At 41.4% G+C, this 18543-nt stretch overlaps 1 protein-coding gene across 1 annotated transcript in view; it reads right to left on the reverse strand.

Moving 5' to 3' along the window:
* Window positions 1–14166: 14166 nt before the first annotated feature.
* The window catches only part of LOC126253339 (sensory neuron membrane protein 2-like), a 379467-nt gene continuing 375090 nt past the window's right edge, over window positions 14167–18543 (reverse strand). The window contains exon 10 of the mRNA XM_049954605.1: window positions 14167–16753. Within this exon, the coding sequence (XP_049810562.1) occupies window positions 16619–16753 (135 nt within the window). The 3' untranslated portion in view covers window positions 14167–16618. The remainder of the gene's footprint in view (window positions 16754–18543) is intronic.

The raw sequence follows: 18543 nt of genomic DNA on the forward strand, positions 1-18543 counted from the left end.
ACCATCATAACGACCGGGAGAGCGGTGTGCTGACCCCACGCCCCTCCTATCCGCATCCTCTTCTGACGATGACACGGCGGTCGGATGATCCCGGTAGGCCTCTCGTGGCCTGACGACGGAGTGCTTTGCTATGTAGCGAGGTTATCATGTATTCCGAATGTGAATTAATCTGGCTCAAGTTAAGCGTCAAATTTTTTGACAACATAGTTGTATGGAGATAAACAGCGATTAATTTACTTACAATCAATTATTCAAAATGACAGTCACAATTGCTTTGTTTATTTTGCCGCCAACCGGTTGGTAACCGTGCACAGGCAGGGTGACGACTCCAGCGAGCGACGAAATAGTGTAAATTGCCCTGAAGATGACCCCATCGCTGGCCGGAGTGGCCGAGCGGTTCTAGGCGCTACAGTCTGGAACCGCGTGACCGCTATGGTCGCAGATTCAAATCCTGCATCGGGCAGTGATGTGTGTGATGTCCTTAGGTTAGTTAGGTTTAAGTAGTTCTAAGTTCCAGGGGACTGATGACCTGAGAAGTTAAGTCCCGTAGTGCTCAGAGCCATTTTAACCATTTGAATGGCCCCATCACGGGTTGAAACCGGTTGGCGTCAAAATAAATAATGCAATTGTGACTGTCATTTTGAATAATTGATTAAGCGTCAAAGGTCCATAAAAAATGGTCGTCGGATGCTTTTATAGACCGCCTGGGCCAAGAGCTGCAGTGGTAGACCGCTTCAGAGAGAAGTCGCAGAGCATGTTAATAATCTTGAGTAGCTTAGGGGGTATTAAAAACCGCTTCAGATGTATTTAGTCCTACTGGTTTCGTGGCACTAAAGACACATTTTCAGGTGAACGTATGACTAAAACATTAAAGCGGGAAAGGTGATATTTCATAGACTAAAACAGCCGGAGTCCAATATAATGGGTGGGTCCGCTTCTCTGATCTATAGGAAATCGCGAATAGGGGACGTGGCCACGTGCTCTGTCATACTGTTCCTGATCATGCCGTCGTAATTCGATGTGACTTCAACTTGCCAGGTATTGATTGGGAGAGTCTTCCCATCAAAACTTCTGCCAGAGACAGGGATTCATGTGACATTAACTCAAAAGTTTTGTGCCAAAATTGCTTTGAAGAAATGATTAGAGAACTAACTCATGAAAGAAACGTCTTATACCTCCTAGCAACAAACAGACCTTAACTTATCGAATCACTTAACGTAGAGGAAGAGGAATATTAAGAAAGGCAGGAACGTATTTTTACTTCGAACAGTGACAGGATATAAATTTCAGTGTGTCTGAATAGTGAGTATCGGATATTCAGAACCGAGGATGTGAGGCAAAAATGGGAAAAATTCTGAAGCATCGCCCAATATGCCTTACACAATAATATTCCGAGCAAAGTCTTAAGGTATGGTAAGGACCCCTTGTTTTAATAGCGTTGTTAGAAAGCTGCTACGTAAACAAATAGATGTTCATCGCAGCTTCAAGAGAAGTTAAATCCTAGTTGAAAAACAAAAGTTGAACGAAGCGAAAATGAGAGTAAAGGAGAGCAATAGGAAATATTCAGTTACTTTGAAAGAATTTTGTCATCCGACATGAGTAAAAGTCCTAAGAGGGGTTGGTCTTACGTAAAAGCAGCGAGCAGCTCGAAATCCTCTATTCATTCACTCAGTGACCATACAGGTACCGAAACAAAAGACAACAGAGAGAAGGCCAAAATACTGAATCCGGTGCTTCGAAACTGCGGAATATCGTAAAACGGGCACTCTTTTCAGTCATCGTATGACTGCCGAAATGACAGATACTGAGACAGCGGACAGTGGAATAAAAAAACGACAGTTGCTTAGTAGTGGATAGGTTTCAGAACCAGATGAGATACCTATAAGGTGGTAGAAAGATTTTTCGAAAGAACTTGCTCTTCTTATAGCTGTAATTTATCGTAGATCGCTGGAACCACGAACGCTGCTTAACGACTGGAAGAAAGCGCAGGTCATTCCCGTTTTCGAGAAAGGTTTTAGGATAGATTCACATAATAATCAGCCTGTATCACTGACGTCAGTCGGTCTGTTGTAGGATTACGGAACACGTTTTGTGGTCATGAATTATGACGTTCTTGGAGAAGATAAATCTCCTCTATAACAAAACAACATGGATCCTGCGAAACTCAGCACGCTCTGTTTTTCCGTGATATCCCCAGTGCCGTAGACAATGGCGCTCTGGTTGATGCCGTGTTCCTTGACTTCAGGAAGGCATTTGACACCTTCCTGCACTGCCGGTTGGTGAAAGAAATACGAGCTTATCGAATATCGGACGAGGTCTGCGACAGGATTCCAGACTTCCTTGCAGACAGAATTCAACAGGTAGCTCTCAACGCAACAAAATCGACAGATGTAAAGATTATTTCGGGAGTACCCCAAGGAAATGTGATAGGACCGTTACTGTTTACAATGTATATAAATAAAATATTAGGAAGCGTCGAAAGCTCTTTGAGACTGTTTGCTGGTCATTCCGTTGCCTATAGGAACGTAGCAACGCCAGAAAACAGTACAGATTTGCAGAATGACTTGGCAGTTGAGTCCGAACGTAAATAAATGCAACATATTGAGCATACGTAGGAAAAGAAATCCTCTACTGCACAGCTACACTATTGATAACAAATTTCTGAAAACAGTGTCTAATGTAAAATACCTAACTAAATATCTAACTATCAAGAGCGACCACAAGTGGAATGGCAACATAAAACAAATAGTGGGGAATGCAGATGCCAGACAGATTCAGAGCAAGAATCTTAAGGAAATGTAACTAATCCAGGAAGCAAGTGGCATAAAAAGCGCTTTGTCGACAGATAGTTGAGTACTGTTCATCATCTGGAATCCCTACCAGGTAGGACTTATAGAGGAGACAGATAAGATCCAACGAAAGGGGCGCGTTTCGTCAAAAAAACTTTGTGCATCACAGGGACGTTTACTAACGAAATTTCGAGAGAATAGTTTCCGGAAAGGGTCGGACAACATATTACTTGCTCCCACGTACGTCTCACGAAATGAGCCCAAAGAGGAAGTGCGAGAAATTAGAGCTAATATAGAAACTTATCGACAATCATTCTGCGAACACGAGATTCGCGAGTGGAACAGGAAAGAGGGGGATCAGTTAGCGGTACCAGAAGTACGCTCTGCCACACACTTTTAGGTGGCTTGAGGAGTATAATATAGATGTAGGTGTAAGATTATTATAAGAAGCTGTGGACAAGAGTATGAAGCAAATGGGAACTTAGTAGATCAATTTGTAACACCTGAAGAAAAACAAGATTTAGATGAAGACAATAGAAATAACAGAATTAGAGAATGTGTTACGAAAAATGAAAAATAGGAATACACCAGGAAGCAACAACATAAACACTGAACTGATCAAGTATACGTCTCGTCTTATGAAATCTAGGTTTCTTCTCTTCATCAACAAATGCTGGACAACGAAGAAAATTCCGAACAGCTGGAAATCAACCCTAGTGACACGTATATTTAAGGAAGGAGGTAGGATTACACAGGCATTTCTTTACACAATACTGAATATAAAACATTTTTCAAAATAATAAGTGTGACTCGCAGTTATTTTAGAAAACATCTTACTGGCGGAAGAAATTTTTTTCAGGTCATGTTCAGATAACACGTTTCTCACCAGACACATGATAATACTGTAATATGGAATTCAATCGTGAAACAAGCATTCTATTTATTGACAGCATGAAAGTCTTTGACAATGTAGGTAGGAGAATGAGGTGGCAAATAACAGGCCAGAGAGGCATAGTATACCACTTACTAAGAGAAATCCAGCAAATGTACCAAGACTACGAAACAGCCATTGCCGCGAAGGAGAATATAAAAGTTACAGCAAGTTTAGGATTCTGTGATATTTTCAGTGTGTGTTTAATGACCTACTATGAAACGTCCTTTAGAAACAGACACTGCTGCGATCTACAGCTGTACGAAGTACAAGAAATGTATTTGCAATTGCAATTAAGATTAGACTCCAGCTGCTCAATTTATTTGCGCCACATGAAAATTTGTACCGAACCGGCAGTCGAACCCGGATTACCCACTTACGCAAGCAATCGCCTTAACCACTTAAGGAAATAGTTAAGACCACTGCTCATGTAAAGTGGGAAATCCGAGGTTCGATTACTGGTCCGCCACAAGTTTTCATACGAAGCAAATAAATTGTGCAGCTGGAATTTCATCGTATTCACAAGTGTGAATACATTTCTTGTAAATTAACGGTTGTGACAATGATGTAGTTTGTTTCCGACAGTTTTTAGTATCTATGTTGATAATAATGTTGACATAATGTCTAAAAGAATCAGAGTTTTAGACCCGTAATTTCAACTAACAAAATTATCCAATGACAACACTGTCTGCTGATTACCAATTTCTTACATATGGCTAGCCGTAGTGGCCGAGCGGTTCTGGGCGCTACAGTCTGGAACCGCGCGACCGCTACGGTCGCAGGTTCGACTCGTGGCTCGGGCATGGATGTGTGTGATGTCCTTGGGTTAGTTAGGTTTAAGTAGTTCTAAGTTCTAGGGGACTGATGACCTCAGAAGTTAAGTCCCATAGTGCTCAGAGCCATTTGAACCATTTTGGACTTACATATGATAGGGAGGACACCTTTCAAAGAGCCATTTGAAAATAAAATATTACTGCCAGTAGCAATAAGTTAGCAGCTTCGATCCAAGAAATAAAAGTCATGGCCTTGGAAGGTCAAAACCCGAGCACATGCAAAGTTGTTATAAACGACCAGAAATGGTTAATGTCATCTCCTTCACAAAAGAAAAATACTTACCAGAGAAAAAATTGAAAGATTTATATTATGTTTTCTGTAGTTTCAGTTACAATAATGAGAACATACACAAAACACTGAATAAAAAAGTGAGGACAGTAACACTAATAAAGTTCTTCAAAGCAATGGCAATACTATTTATACTTTATGGCAGTCGCACATGGGCAATAATTGCTGGAAATGAACGAAGATTACAATCTATGGAAAAGAGGTTTTTAAGAAGAGCAGCTGGATATGGACTATCTGATATGAGACAGGACTCTAGGACTCGAAAGCATAAATGAACAAATCTACGAGGATAGAAATACACTACTGGCCATTAAAATTGCTACACCAGGAAGATTAGGTGCTACAGACGCGAAATTTAACTGACAGGAAGAAGTTGCTGTGATATGCAAATGATTAGCTTTTCGGAGTATTCACACAAAGATGACGCCGGTGGCGACACCTACAACGTGCTGACATGAGGAAAGTTACCAACCGATTTCTCATACACAAACAGCAGTTGACCAGCGTTGCCTGGTGAAACGTTGTTGTGATGCCTCGTGTAAGGAGGAGAAATGCGTACCATCACGTTTCCGACTTTGATAAAGGTGGGATTGTAGCCTATCGCCATTGCTGTTTATCGTATCGCGACATTGCTGCTCGCATTGATCGAGATCCAATGACTGTTAGCAGAATATGGAATCGGTGGGTTCACGAGGATAGTACGGAACGCCGTGCTGGATCCCAAGAGCCTCGTATCACTAGCAGTCAAGATGACAGGCAACTTATCCGCATGGCTGTAGCGGATCGTGCAGCCACGTCTCGATCCCAGAGTCAGCAGATGGGGAAGTTTGACAGACAACAACCATCTGTACGAACAGTTCGACGACGTTTGCAGCAGCATGGACTATCAGCTCGGAGACCACGGGTGTGGTTACCCTTGATGCTGCATCACAGACAGGAGCGCCTGCGATGGTTTACTCAGCGACGAACCTGGGTGCACGAACAGGAGAACGTCATTTTTTTTTTGGATGAATGAAGGTTCTGTTTACAGCATCATGATGGTCGCATCCGTGTTTGGCGACATCGCGGTGAACGCACATTGAATACACGTATTCGTCATCGCCATACTGGCGTATCACCCGGCGTGATGGTATGGGGTGCCATCGGTTACATGTCTCGGTCACCTCTTGTTCGCATTGACGGCACTTTGAAAAGTGGACGTTACATTTGAGAAGTGTTACGACCCATGGCTCTACCCTTCATTCGAGCCCTGCGAAACCATACATTTCAGTAATATAATGCACGTCCGCATTTTGCAGGTCCTGTGCGGGCCTTTCTGGATACAGAAAATGTTCGACTGCTGCCCTAGCCAGCACTTCTCCAGATCTCTCACCAATTGAAAACGTCTGGTCAATGGTGGCCGAGCAACTGGCTTGTCACAATACGCCAGTCACTACTCTTGATCAACTGTCGTATCGTATTGAAGCTGCATGGGCAGCTGTACCTGTACACGCCATCCAAGCTCTGTTTGACTCAATGCCCAGGCGTATCAAGGCCGTTATTACGGCCAGAGGTGGTTGTTCTGGGTACTGATTTCTCAGGATCTATGCACTCAAACTGCGAGAAAATGTAATCACATGTCAGTTCTAGTATAATATATTTGACCAATGAATACCCGTTTATCATCTGCATTTCTTCTTGATGTAGCAATTTTAATGGCCAATAGTGTATATGGAGACATTATACCAAAGAATGAATGTAAACAGAATGCCTAAAATTGTAATTAATTATCGATCTATAGCGAAAAGATCAATATGTAGACGAAGAATGAGGTGGAGAGTTCACGTAGTACCTAATCACAGACAAAACAAACACAGAACAACAGATCAAACTGGAAAATGGCTAACACTTGAAGAAACAACAAGAATTTAATTCATTGTTTCATCAGGGAAAGCGTAAGAAATACGGTCTTTGGAGAGAGCGTAACTTGTTACGTATATAATTCAAGTACTTTTGTCCCAGCCCCTCAACTGTTAAGTATCTAGAAGAGACATTTCATCTTAGTGGACAGTTTGTAAGTGGCATGTACTGGGGTGAGAACTGATATACTGTCAGAAATAGTTAGTGTAAGTCCTAATCTATGAAGCTCTATTATATGAACGTGCATGACGCATTATTCGATTTGTAAACACTATCTGACCACAAGTAAGTAAAGGAATTTCACAGTAAATACTCACTTATGTAAATCTATGTAAAGGAAAACAGATATGTGTCGCTTACGTAATTGTACATCAATCAGCAGGTAATCACAATATCCTACCTAAATTATACAGGGTGTTACAAAAAGGTACGGCCAAACTGTCAGGAAACATTCCTCACACACAAATAAAGAAAAGGTGTTATGTGGACATGTGTCCGGAAACGCTTAATTTCCATGTTAGAGATCATTTTGGTTTCGTCAGTATGTACTGTACTTCCTCGATTCACCGCCATGATTTCATAAGGGATGCTCTACCTGTGCTGCTAGAACATGTGCCTTTACAAGTACGACACAACATGTGGTTCATGCACGATGGAGCTCCTGCACATTTCAGTCGAAGTGTTCGTACGCTTCTCAACAACAGATTCGGTGACCGATGGATTGGTAGAGGCGGACCAATTCCATGGCCTCCACGCTCTCCTGACCTCAACCCTCTTGACTTTCATTTATGGGGGCATTTGAAAGCTCATGTCTACGCAACCCCGGTACCAAATGTAGAGACTCTTCGTGCTCGTATTGTGGACGGCTGTGATACAATACGACAATCCCCAGGGCTGCATCAGCGCATCAGGGATTCCATGCGACGGAGGGTGGATGCATGTATCCTCGCTAACGGAGGACATTTTGAACATTTCCTGTAACAAAGTGTTTGAAGTCACGCTGGTACGTTCTGTTGCTGTGTGTTTCCATTCCATGATTAATGTGGTTTGAAGAGAAGTAATAAAATGAGCTCTAACATGGAAAGTAAGCATTTCCGGACGCAGGTCCACATAACATATTTTCTTTCTTTGTGTGTGAGGAATGTTTCCTGAAAGTTTGGCCGTACCTTTTTGTAACACCCTGTATAGTGTACATAGGTTCACGTTGTAGCCGAACACTACACAATAACGATGGATCTTGCTGACTGTAATTACGGAATTGGGGTTCGAAAAAGTAGAGGCAGACCATCACAGCAGCACCATGTCTAACCTACAATCAGTACGTAGTTCAAAGACCAACTCTGCACATGAGACTGAAAATGGGAGATCGCATCACCACCATGCGCTAGACAAAACATCTAGTCATCATTTGAATAACTACACTGTAAAATCTGCCACAGCAGTCTGCATTCCAAAAACTGGATTCAAACTTACCTTTCTGTATCTGGAATCACTCGTGCAAAGAGCGAGATATTTTTTTATTAGTGAAATGGGAGAGTTATATACGGTTAACTGTTTGGCTGTACGTAACAGTGTATAATCATCGAAGAGACAAAGGAGGACCGGTGACAGTATGACTTCACTTAAAGCGAGCGGCTATTTTGCGTGCATGAATTAGTGAATGGTTCAGATTCTATGTTGACTTCAAATTAACTAAACGTATAATGTAGACTGCAAATGGTTCTTAGTACACTTGACATGAATCGATGCTCTATTACAGCCAAGAGCTGAATGTTCTCTCTAAACGTCTTGCTGTAAAGCAATAGACTGTTTAAGTGCAGGAGAGGTTGATAAAACTGAGTGCATAATGCATCGATCCTGTAATCAGCTTCCTGATTACGAAACATGACCTCATTCTGTGTTATCCTCAAAGAAGATATCTGTGCCCAATACTACAAAGACTGTTTCGTGATTCAAAGAAAATCACAATTGCAGGTAAAAATGAAAGTGATCTTTAGCACACAACATCCAAGTCGAATAGACCGAAAGTTTGCAGGTTATTATTGTTTACCCTTCAGTCCAAAGCCTGGTTTGATGCGGCTGTTGTGCTACTGTACTCTGTGAAGACAAAGCTCCGAACAACTTCTGCAACCCACATACATTCAACATATTTACTGTACTTGTCTCTTGGTCCGCCTCTGCAATTTTTAACCCCTACACTTCCTTTCAGTGCTAAACTGACGATTTCCTGGTGTCTCAGAATGGGTCCTATCAATCGAGCCCTTCTTCTAGTCGGGTTGTGCCAGAAATTTCTTTTCTCCCCAATTCTGTTCAGTACCTTCTCATTAGTTACATGATTTACGCATCTTATCTTCAGCATCCCTCTCCAGCACCACATTTCGAGAACTTCTATTCTCTTCTCGTCTAAACTATTTATCGCACACGTTTCGCTTCCATAAAAGGCTACATATCAGACAAATACCTACAGAACAGCTTGCCTAACACTTAAATTTATATTCGACGTTTACAAATTTCTCTTCTTCCGAAAAGTTTTTCTTGCAGTTGCCGTTCTACGTTTTATATCCTCTCTACTTCGACTACCATCCGTTACTTTACTGCCCCATTTACTACTCCGAGTGTCCCATTTCCTAATCTAATTCCCCCAGCATCGTCTGATATGATTCAACTACAATCCAATATCCTTTGTTTTTGTTAAACTTCACATTACATCCTTTTTTCAAGACACTGTATATTCCGTTATTCTGCTCTTCCAACTCCTTTGGTGTCTCAGACAGAATTACAATGTCATCGAAAAATCTGAAAGCTTTTGTTTCTTCTTCCTGCACTTAAAGTCCTGCCCCAAATTTTTCTTCGGTTTCCTTTACTGCTTGCTGAATGAACAGACTGAATAACTTCAGGGATAGGCTACAACCATGTCTCACTCCCTTATCAACCACTGCTTCCTTTTCATGCCGTTCGACTCTTTATAAATGATGTCTGGTTTCTGTACAAGTAGTAAACAACCTTTCGCTTCTTGTATTTTAGCCCTACTATCTTCAGTAACGTTCGCATATGGGGTTACGAAGTCCTATGAAACATTGTAATGTAAGACAGACTCAGTTTAAAGGCACATTTGCACACTGAGCGGTTATTTAGGAAAAAGTCGTAGTTATAAGATGAAAAATAAAGATATATTAAAAAACCACAGATGAAATCCACGGCTGTGAAAGCACTGCCTGCAGCCGCTGGAAAACAGAGTAAGAATTACGATCGCCATATGACGAAAGTATAGGTTAATTTTTGTTGGATAGGTCCTGTACAGATCGTACGTGTGTGGCAGACCGCCATTAACATTGTATTATTTCAATATACGTGGAATGTCAGATCCCTTAATCGGGCAGGTAGGTTAGAAAATTTAAAAAGGGAAATGGGTAGGTTAAAGTTAGATATAGTGGGAATTAGTGAAGTTCGGTGGCAGGAGGAACAAGACTTCTAGTCAGGTGAATACAGGGTTATAAAAACAAAATCAAATAGGGGTAATGCAGGAGTAGGTTTAATAATGAATAAAAAAATAGGTGTACGGATAAGCTACTACAAACAGCATAGTGAACGCATTATTGTGGCCAAGATAGACACGAAGCACACGCTTATTACAGTGGTACAAGTTTATATGCCAACTAGCTCTGCAGATGATGAAGAAATTAATGAAATGTATGATGAGATAAAAGAAATTATTCAGGTAGTGAAGGGAGACGAAAATTTAATAGTCATGGGTGACTGAAATTCGTCAGTAGGAAAAGGGAGAGAAGGAAACATAGTAGGTGAATATAGATTGGGGCTAAGAAATGAAAGAGGAAGCCACCTGGTAGAATTTCGCGCAGAGCATAACTTAATCATAGCTAATACTTGGTTTAAGAATCATGAAAGAAGGCTGTATACATGGAAGAACCCTGGAGATACTAAAAGGTATCAGATAGATTATATAATGGTAAGACAGAGATTTAGGAACCAGGTTTTAAATTGTAAGACATTTCCAGGGGCAGATGTGGACTCTGACCACAATCTATTCGTTATGAACTGTAGATTAAAACTGAAGAAACTGCAAAACGGTGGGAATTTAAGGAGATGGGACCTGGATAAACTGAAAGAACCAGAGATTGTACAGAGTTTCAGGGAGAGCATAAGGGAACAATTGACAGGAATGGGGGAAAAAAATACAGTAGAAGAAGAATGGGTAGCTTTGAGGGATGAAATAGTGAAGGCAGCAGAGGATCAAGTAGGTAAAAAGACGAGGGCTAGTAGAAACCCTTGGGTAACAGAAGAAATATTGAATTTAATTCATGAAAGGAGAAAATATAAAAATGCAGTAAATGAAGCAGGCAAAAAGGAATACAAACGTCTCAAAAATGATTTCGATAGGAAGCGCAAAATGGCTAAGCATGGATGGCTAGAGGACAAATGTAAGGATGTAGAGGCTTATCTCACTAGAGGTAAGATAGATACTGCCTACAGGAAAATTAAAGTGAACTTTGGAGAAAGGAGAACCACTTGCATGAATATCAAGAGCTTTGATGGAAACCCAGTTCTAAGCAAAGAAGGGAAAGCAGAAAGGTGGAAGGAGTATATAGAGGGCCTATACAAGGGCGATGTACTTGAGGACAATATTATGGAAATGGAAGAGGATGTAGATGATGAAATGGAAGATATGATATTGCGTGAAGAGTTTGACAGAGCACTGAAAGACCTGAGTCGAAACAAGGCCCCCGGAGTAGACAACATTCCATTAGAACTACTGACAACCTTGGGAGAGCCAGTCCTGACGAAACTCTACCATCTGGTGAACAAGATGTATGAGACAGGCGAAATACCCTCTGACTTCAAGAAGAATATAATAATTCCAATCCCAAAGAAAGCAGGTGTTAACAGATGTGAAAATTACCGAACTATCAGTTTAATAAGTCACAGCTGCAAAATACTAACGCGAATTCTTTACATACGAATGGAAAAACTGATAGAAGCCGACCTCGGGGGATATCAGTTTGGATTCCGTAGAAATGTTGGAACACGTGAGGCAATACTGACCCTACGACTTATCTTAGAAGAAAGATGAAGGAAAGGCAAACCTACGTTTCTAGCATTTGTAGACTTAGAGAAAGCTCTTGACAATGTAGATTGGAATACTCTCTTTCAAATTCTAAAGGTGGCAGGGGTAAAATACAGAGAGCGAAAGGCTATTTACAATTTGTACAGAAAGCAGATGGCAGTTATAAGAGTCGAGGGGTATGAAAGGAAAGCAGTGGTTGGGAAGGGAGTGAGAAAGAGTTGTAGCCTATCCCCGATGTTATTCAATGTGTATATTGAGCAAGCAGTAAAGGAAATAAATGAAAAGTTTGGAGTAGGTATTAAAATCCATGGAGAAGAAATAAAAACTTTGAGGTTCGCCGATGACATTGTAATTCTGTCAGAAACAGCAAAGGACTTGGAAGAGCAGTTGAATGGAATGGATAGTGTCTTGAAAGGAGGATATAAGATGAACATCAACAAAAGCAAAACGAGGATAATGGAATGTAGTCGAGTTAACTCGGGTGATGCTGAGGGAATTAGATTAGGAAATGAGACACTTAAAGTAGTAAAGGAGGTTTGCTATTTGGGGAGCAAAATAACTGATGATGGTCGAAGTAGAGAGGATATAAAATGTAAACTGGCAATGGCAAGGAAAGCGTTTCTGAAGAAGAAAAATTTGTTAACATCGAGTATAGATTTAAATGTCAGGAAGTCGTTTCTGAAAGTATTTGTATGGAGTGTAGCCATGTATGGAAGTGAAACGTGGACGATAAATAGCTTGGACAAGAAGAGAATAGAAGCTTTCGAAATGTGGTGCTACAGAAGAATGCTGAAGATTAGATGGGTTGATCACATAACTAATGAGGAGGTATTGAATAGAATTGGGGAGAAGAGGAGTTTGTGGCACAACTTGACTAGAAGAAGGGATCGGTTGGTAGGACATGTTCTGAGGCATCAAGGGATCACCAATTTAGTATTGGAGGGCAGCGTGGAGGGTAAAAATCGTAGAGGGAGACCAAGAGATGAATACACTAAGCAGATTCAGAAGGATGTAGGCTGCAGTAGGTACTGGGAGATGAAGAAGCTTGCACAGGATAGAGTAGCATGGAGAGCTGCATCAAACCAGTCTCAGGACCGAAGACCACAGCAACAACATATTTCAATATGTTATTCACGAGTTGCAATCACCGGCACTCGTAATCACATGATGTAAGTGTGTTTTTAAACTATGTTTCTATCTCAGAATATAATTATTACTAATCCCTGTATGTTTTATTTTGTGTCACTAGTTATTTGTAAGATTGTCGAATGTCTGGGCTTGGCAAAGAAAGGATCCGTAATTTGAAAAGATAGTCGTCCAGCACGAACCATCAACGTCTTCGGGTGCTGATCTCAAACACGAAGTCCGATATATATATGTATATAAAAGATAAAAGGTGAATCTGCAAAAGCGCGGTCATAATTAACATAACGGACAAAGATTCCTTGCCCAAGCACATAAAAAAGCAAAATTTGTAAAATGTCAAATATAATTAATATTAAGGACTGTTATCTCTCTTCTGTGTGTGTTAAGTTCAGATACGAAAAAGACCATTTATAGTTATATCAGCGAAGCTAAACTTGTTTTGTCCCTCAACGAAAAACCATGTTTATGGGCTATTCTTTTTTGCAGAGGACACTGTTACTTTAAAAATGTATGTAGAGGTAACAGAGCAATGGCCTTTTCCTTCACTTGTCAAAGACTCATAAGACTTGTTTTCCAACAGAATGGAGCACAGCCTCGGCTAGCTGATGTACGAGCGTTTTAGAATCGATCCCTTCTTCAACCATGGGAAAAGAAGACCTGGGTCTTCCTCTTCTGTCGCTTAGATGTCCAGATCTTACAGCTTGTGTCTTTCTTGCAGGACTTTGCGAAAGAGGCAGTTTACGTTCCACCTCTGCCAGAAGTTGTCTCCTACCTGTGGAAGCGCATCACATCCACGGTAAGACAGCTTGTGGAACGGGCTCGTCTGCCGATTAGATCTTAGTCTTGTGGATGGAGAGGTTCACACTGAACATTCATAACCAGTGTACTCGTGTGTATATAGGCTATTCATATCCAATTTACATTTCATGCAACAGAATTAATTAAATTAGTTTCATCTTCATAATAACCCTGCATTTATATCAAGTCATCAGAATCGTCAACACAACCACAATGAGCGGAACACCATCATCATCGCTTCATCTACCCATGAAGAACATCATCTTACCACTCATCATCGCCAACACACCTTTGAACTTTATTAATAACATTTTAAAATAAATTCATTAAATTCAGCAAAGCCAAAGTCTGCAAAGGCAGAAACATAGGGAACATCAACACAGGAAAACACAAGTAAATAAGTTCAGAATATTTGATTTTTATTTCAACAGTGTTTTAAAATTGTCACTGACTCGCAGTGTCGTATGGAGCAACACATTACGAGCACATAACTCAACAACACTATATTACATATTTCGTAGTAGATATGTTCATGTGATGCACACTCGTTCTCCCTGTGTGTGTTGCATGACCGACTTTGCAATACATTTCCTGTAAAAAGTGTTTAACTTCATAAAATAGTTTACTGCATGGGTAGACCCTCTTTGTGTGATTCCTTTGAAAATAACGCCGTCTCAGTACAGAAAAGTGGAGCAGCAAGTGGCTGCACTCTATCTATGATACGCTTCAGGTCTGGGCATAAACGTCCAGCGAAGTCCACAAAACTCTCAATAAAAAAGTCTGTTAACAGTTTATATGAATACCTCTGTTGTGCAGAATTTCTATGAATGTCTTTGGCATAGAACGCACACCACCTTGTGTCATGTCCGGCTACGTATTTTTTGAACAAGGGCTTCGTTCGGTGGTTCGTTGCTACTTGTGTGGTGCTTGGTTAGATACCTTTGGAGTTCATCCAGAGTATGAACGACGAGGAGGAAGTATGTAAGCTATGGAAATATATGAAGGTGAACGAAGGCACGGTAGGGTGCAGATTTCCGCAGAATGCTTCGGGTCGATGATTAGCTGTACAAATAATCTTCCGCAAGTTTGACGTCACGAAGAATTTTGCGAATTCATTGTCATATATCTTTATGCACCGCAGACAAGTCATTTTCCTGTGTCTGAAGACCACATATCGCCTATTTTACAAGAAAAAAGAGATAGAACACTAATACACCATTTCATTTCTTGAACGGTAGAAGATCGCTTTTATCATACGAAATGTAGACGCTATTTCTTTAAAACAGAACGATGGCTTTTCCTTGAATGGAATTCGAAAGGTATTGAAAATACCACTACTGTTATTTACGCTTGTTAATGATTGCGCCGAAAAATGTTTCAGCTGTGTCTTGGAAATGTGCTGAAATTGATAGGTAAGGTGGCTGGAATCCGCTATGCGATGTAAACACTTCTCCCCTCCTTGCAGCATATAAAGGCATGTGGGCCACTGTTGATGATGTTTACTCCACAACAGAGGATTCTGGGTACTTTGCTCCTGAATTTGAGTACATTCCTCGAACACTTTTGCAAAATATTTTAGCGCGTGCATTAACAAGCGGTCAACCAGTGTCATGGTCTTAAAAGACCTCTCGAATGCCATTTAAAAAGCATAGCGTTACACTAAGGGTAAAAATGTTGTTGGAATATCTAGGTTCATACAAAATTAAGTAGTTGGCCGCGTATCATTTGCCAAAATCCTCGTTTGGATATCAGGAAATTACAGTGTATTACGTCTTTTATGATGCGGCTTATAAATCTGGATGTTCAGTTGGATTAACAGTTTCATTCGTCTGTGTAATATTTCGCTATCTGTGTGGCGAGAATGTCTAATAATATGGTCATCAAGACCAATCGCTGACGATTGGGTCAGACTTGAGAAGAATTGTGAAAAAAAAGAAGATAAATCTGGTTGGACACCGGGAAACGTATAACGTATTGATCTCCGCTAAAGACGATATCACTCCCCTAAAAACCATATCTTTGGGACGTATGTGAGTACACAATAACCTCTAATGCGCGGTGTTCATGTTACGTGCATCAGATTTTTCACATCGATAGTAAACAGTGTTGTATATTCAATGTATGGCCCTTCGTTTGCCGGTGGATCATGTAGTGCAAAACCCACAAAATTTCTTCGAGGCGTGTTCTCGACATCGTCACGTGATGGATGGTGGTTACTCCCAGCAACGCGCAATTGCCGGTGCCCACACTGCTTACGGAGGCCTCGTACTAAGGTCGAGGGTGCGCGACCAAATTGCCACCAGACGGGTGACGCTAAAGGGGTTCAGAGCCTTCTACTCAATTCCCGATAGGAGGCTCTGGACACGCTATCATCAACTGTCTGGGATCAACGCGGTCATGCACGCACGAGTTTCGAACGAGTCTTCACAAAAAGACAAAGTGCAGACAACAGAAGTTACTACTTGCCAGAAGTAAGCAGCAGACGATGTAGAGCAGTTGGCATATACTGAACAGACCCGCTGGCGTAGCCTGAACACTCACAATGTGTACCTTACTTACAGGACTGCCAAGGTACCCAAAAGAGTTAAACACAACAGATGGTTTGATTAGAGTTCATACAGCGTCGGCAGATTCCACGTGCCGCAATACTGTTTTCGTCCACAACTCGGCACTCAGACAGCTAGTCCTGGCACTGTGACGTACGCCGCCGCGGTTTGTCCAGCCGTGGTGACCAGGGAGGCAAGACGGGACGCATGTCGGAGTGGACGCCGTGACGTCACGTTGTGGGTGGGGGCCGCACCAGATCGGTCCCCCGATGATTACCGCCTCTGCCGGGAGCTGGGGGCGGCGTCAGAAATGCGTCGCGTCCACAGGGCCGGTGGGGGCGGCGGGGGCGGCGGCGGGAGGCGACGGCCGTTTGGTCGCGGACTCCGGGTAGGCGGCGCCCAGCGTCGGAACCGACAGCTTACCCCCGGCAGTCACACCCTGCCACAAACAGCCACTGGTTTGTTCACCGACGCTACCACAGGCTACAGTTCGCCGTTACAATAAGTCATAGCGGCATAAAAACACAGGGTTATTCGTACGTTTCTCCTACTTAGTCAATAGGAAAGTACAAAAAAATGTTCCTCTGGGGTTTCGGAAGAGGCGTAGTTGCAGCGGAAGACAGCTGTCAGAACATGTAGACAAGTCAGCCTGTCCACGCTGCCGCATTGTATTGCTGTCACCGTTGCTTAGACAATCCTTATCAGTGACTCCAATGGACTGCATGCACGTACTGGCCTTTGGCGCATTACAGACAGTGGCCGTACTGAGAATCTTTAGTTTGAGTTACAAACTTGAAGAGTTGCTCCATCCACTGACAAGTATCTATTTTGTATATGCCTTGTAGATTTCAGGCAATCGTCATCAGAAACCCCTTACGAATAACCACGTACTCAAACTTTAAAAGTAGAAAAATTCTAACAAAACCTTTCAATTATGTAGCGCCTCACAGCTTCTGCATATTAAAACATCTCGTGATCACCAGAATAAGTAGCTGCTTGGCAAAACAACAATATAATACATGTTTTGAAAAGGCTCTCCCATAAAAATCGAGCAGTATAATTGGAAAATGCACGTGCAGATGCCACAAAACGACAACTCCTCGGCATATATAATACGGTATGGGGTCCAAATTCCGCCACCTTAACACGTTAGAACCTCTATAATTCCTGAAATGTTACGGAAAAGGCTACAAACAGCTACGTATATTCCAGGATTCATGCTCCACTTAAAGGCAAGTTAACAAACAAATTGCTGTAAGATACTGAAGCCAGTATTTGACATAAATATTAACAGTAAAAAGCAGAATTACAAAAATAGTGTTCGTTATATCGTCCCCCAGAAAAATTCTCTAAAGTACAATTAATTTAAACGTATTTTTGCTGTCTAACACTGCCACGCAGTTTCACTACTACGAATCGCTTTGATGTCATGAATGAACGATCTTTTCAAGTTTTTTGAGCCTTGCAAAGATGTGTACGATAAGAGTTTGTATGTCCGTGTAGATAAACAGCATGTTTCGTGATAAAAAAAACTAAACATATCGTGCAACTAATTCATTTCTCTCCCCCTGCTTTCTTCTATATCAAAAAAGTAAAGTAATCTTTAAAGATAGCAAATAAAATCAGTGTTTAATAACATTTCCAAATTTCAAAGGAACGAAAATAGAAATGCCCAGGGGATAAAAGCACGAACATCACCAGATTTAGTATATTGGCCGCTAGAGCAACATAGACTACACTCTTGGCTATAGCGATTACATACCAGAAACTAGAAAACACGACTGAAATACAACCCAGTATTTGAACACAAATCAGTGATCAATGCAGGAACTGCAGGCTGTTAATTTCACTGCAGCACTAATTCACCTCAGCGTGAAAAAAAAATTGATTCCTTCGTACACGCTAGCTACACGTGCTCCACACAACAACCCCTCCCAACGATACAATCGACAGGGGTCACGCAAGTACATACAGCTATTGTTACTAAGTGCGGAAACCGAAAATTCCTAGAGGGACGAAATTAGGAGCGGGGAAGGTATTTGGGCCAAATATTTAGTATAATATCAATAATAAAAGTCAGTCTCTAGTACTCTTTCACAATCAAATTGCTGTAAAGCAGTTTGAAATAGAGCGAGCTCGCAACGGCGTTAGTGCAAGTCGAATTTGGTTTACTGGGAGAATTCTGGGAAACTAACTCGTCTATAAAGCAGACCGCATATAAAACACTGT

The sequence above is a fragment of the Schistocerca nitens genome, chromosome 4 (assembly GCF_023898315.1).
Source record: "Schistocerca nitens isolate TAMUIC-IGC-003100 chromosome 4, iqSchNite1.1, whole genome shotgun sequence".
In the NCBI taxonomy this organism is placed as follows: domain Eukaryota; kingdom Metazoa; phylum Arthropoda; class Insecta; order Orthoptera; family Acrididae; genus Schistocerca; species Schistocerca nitens.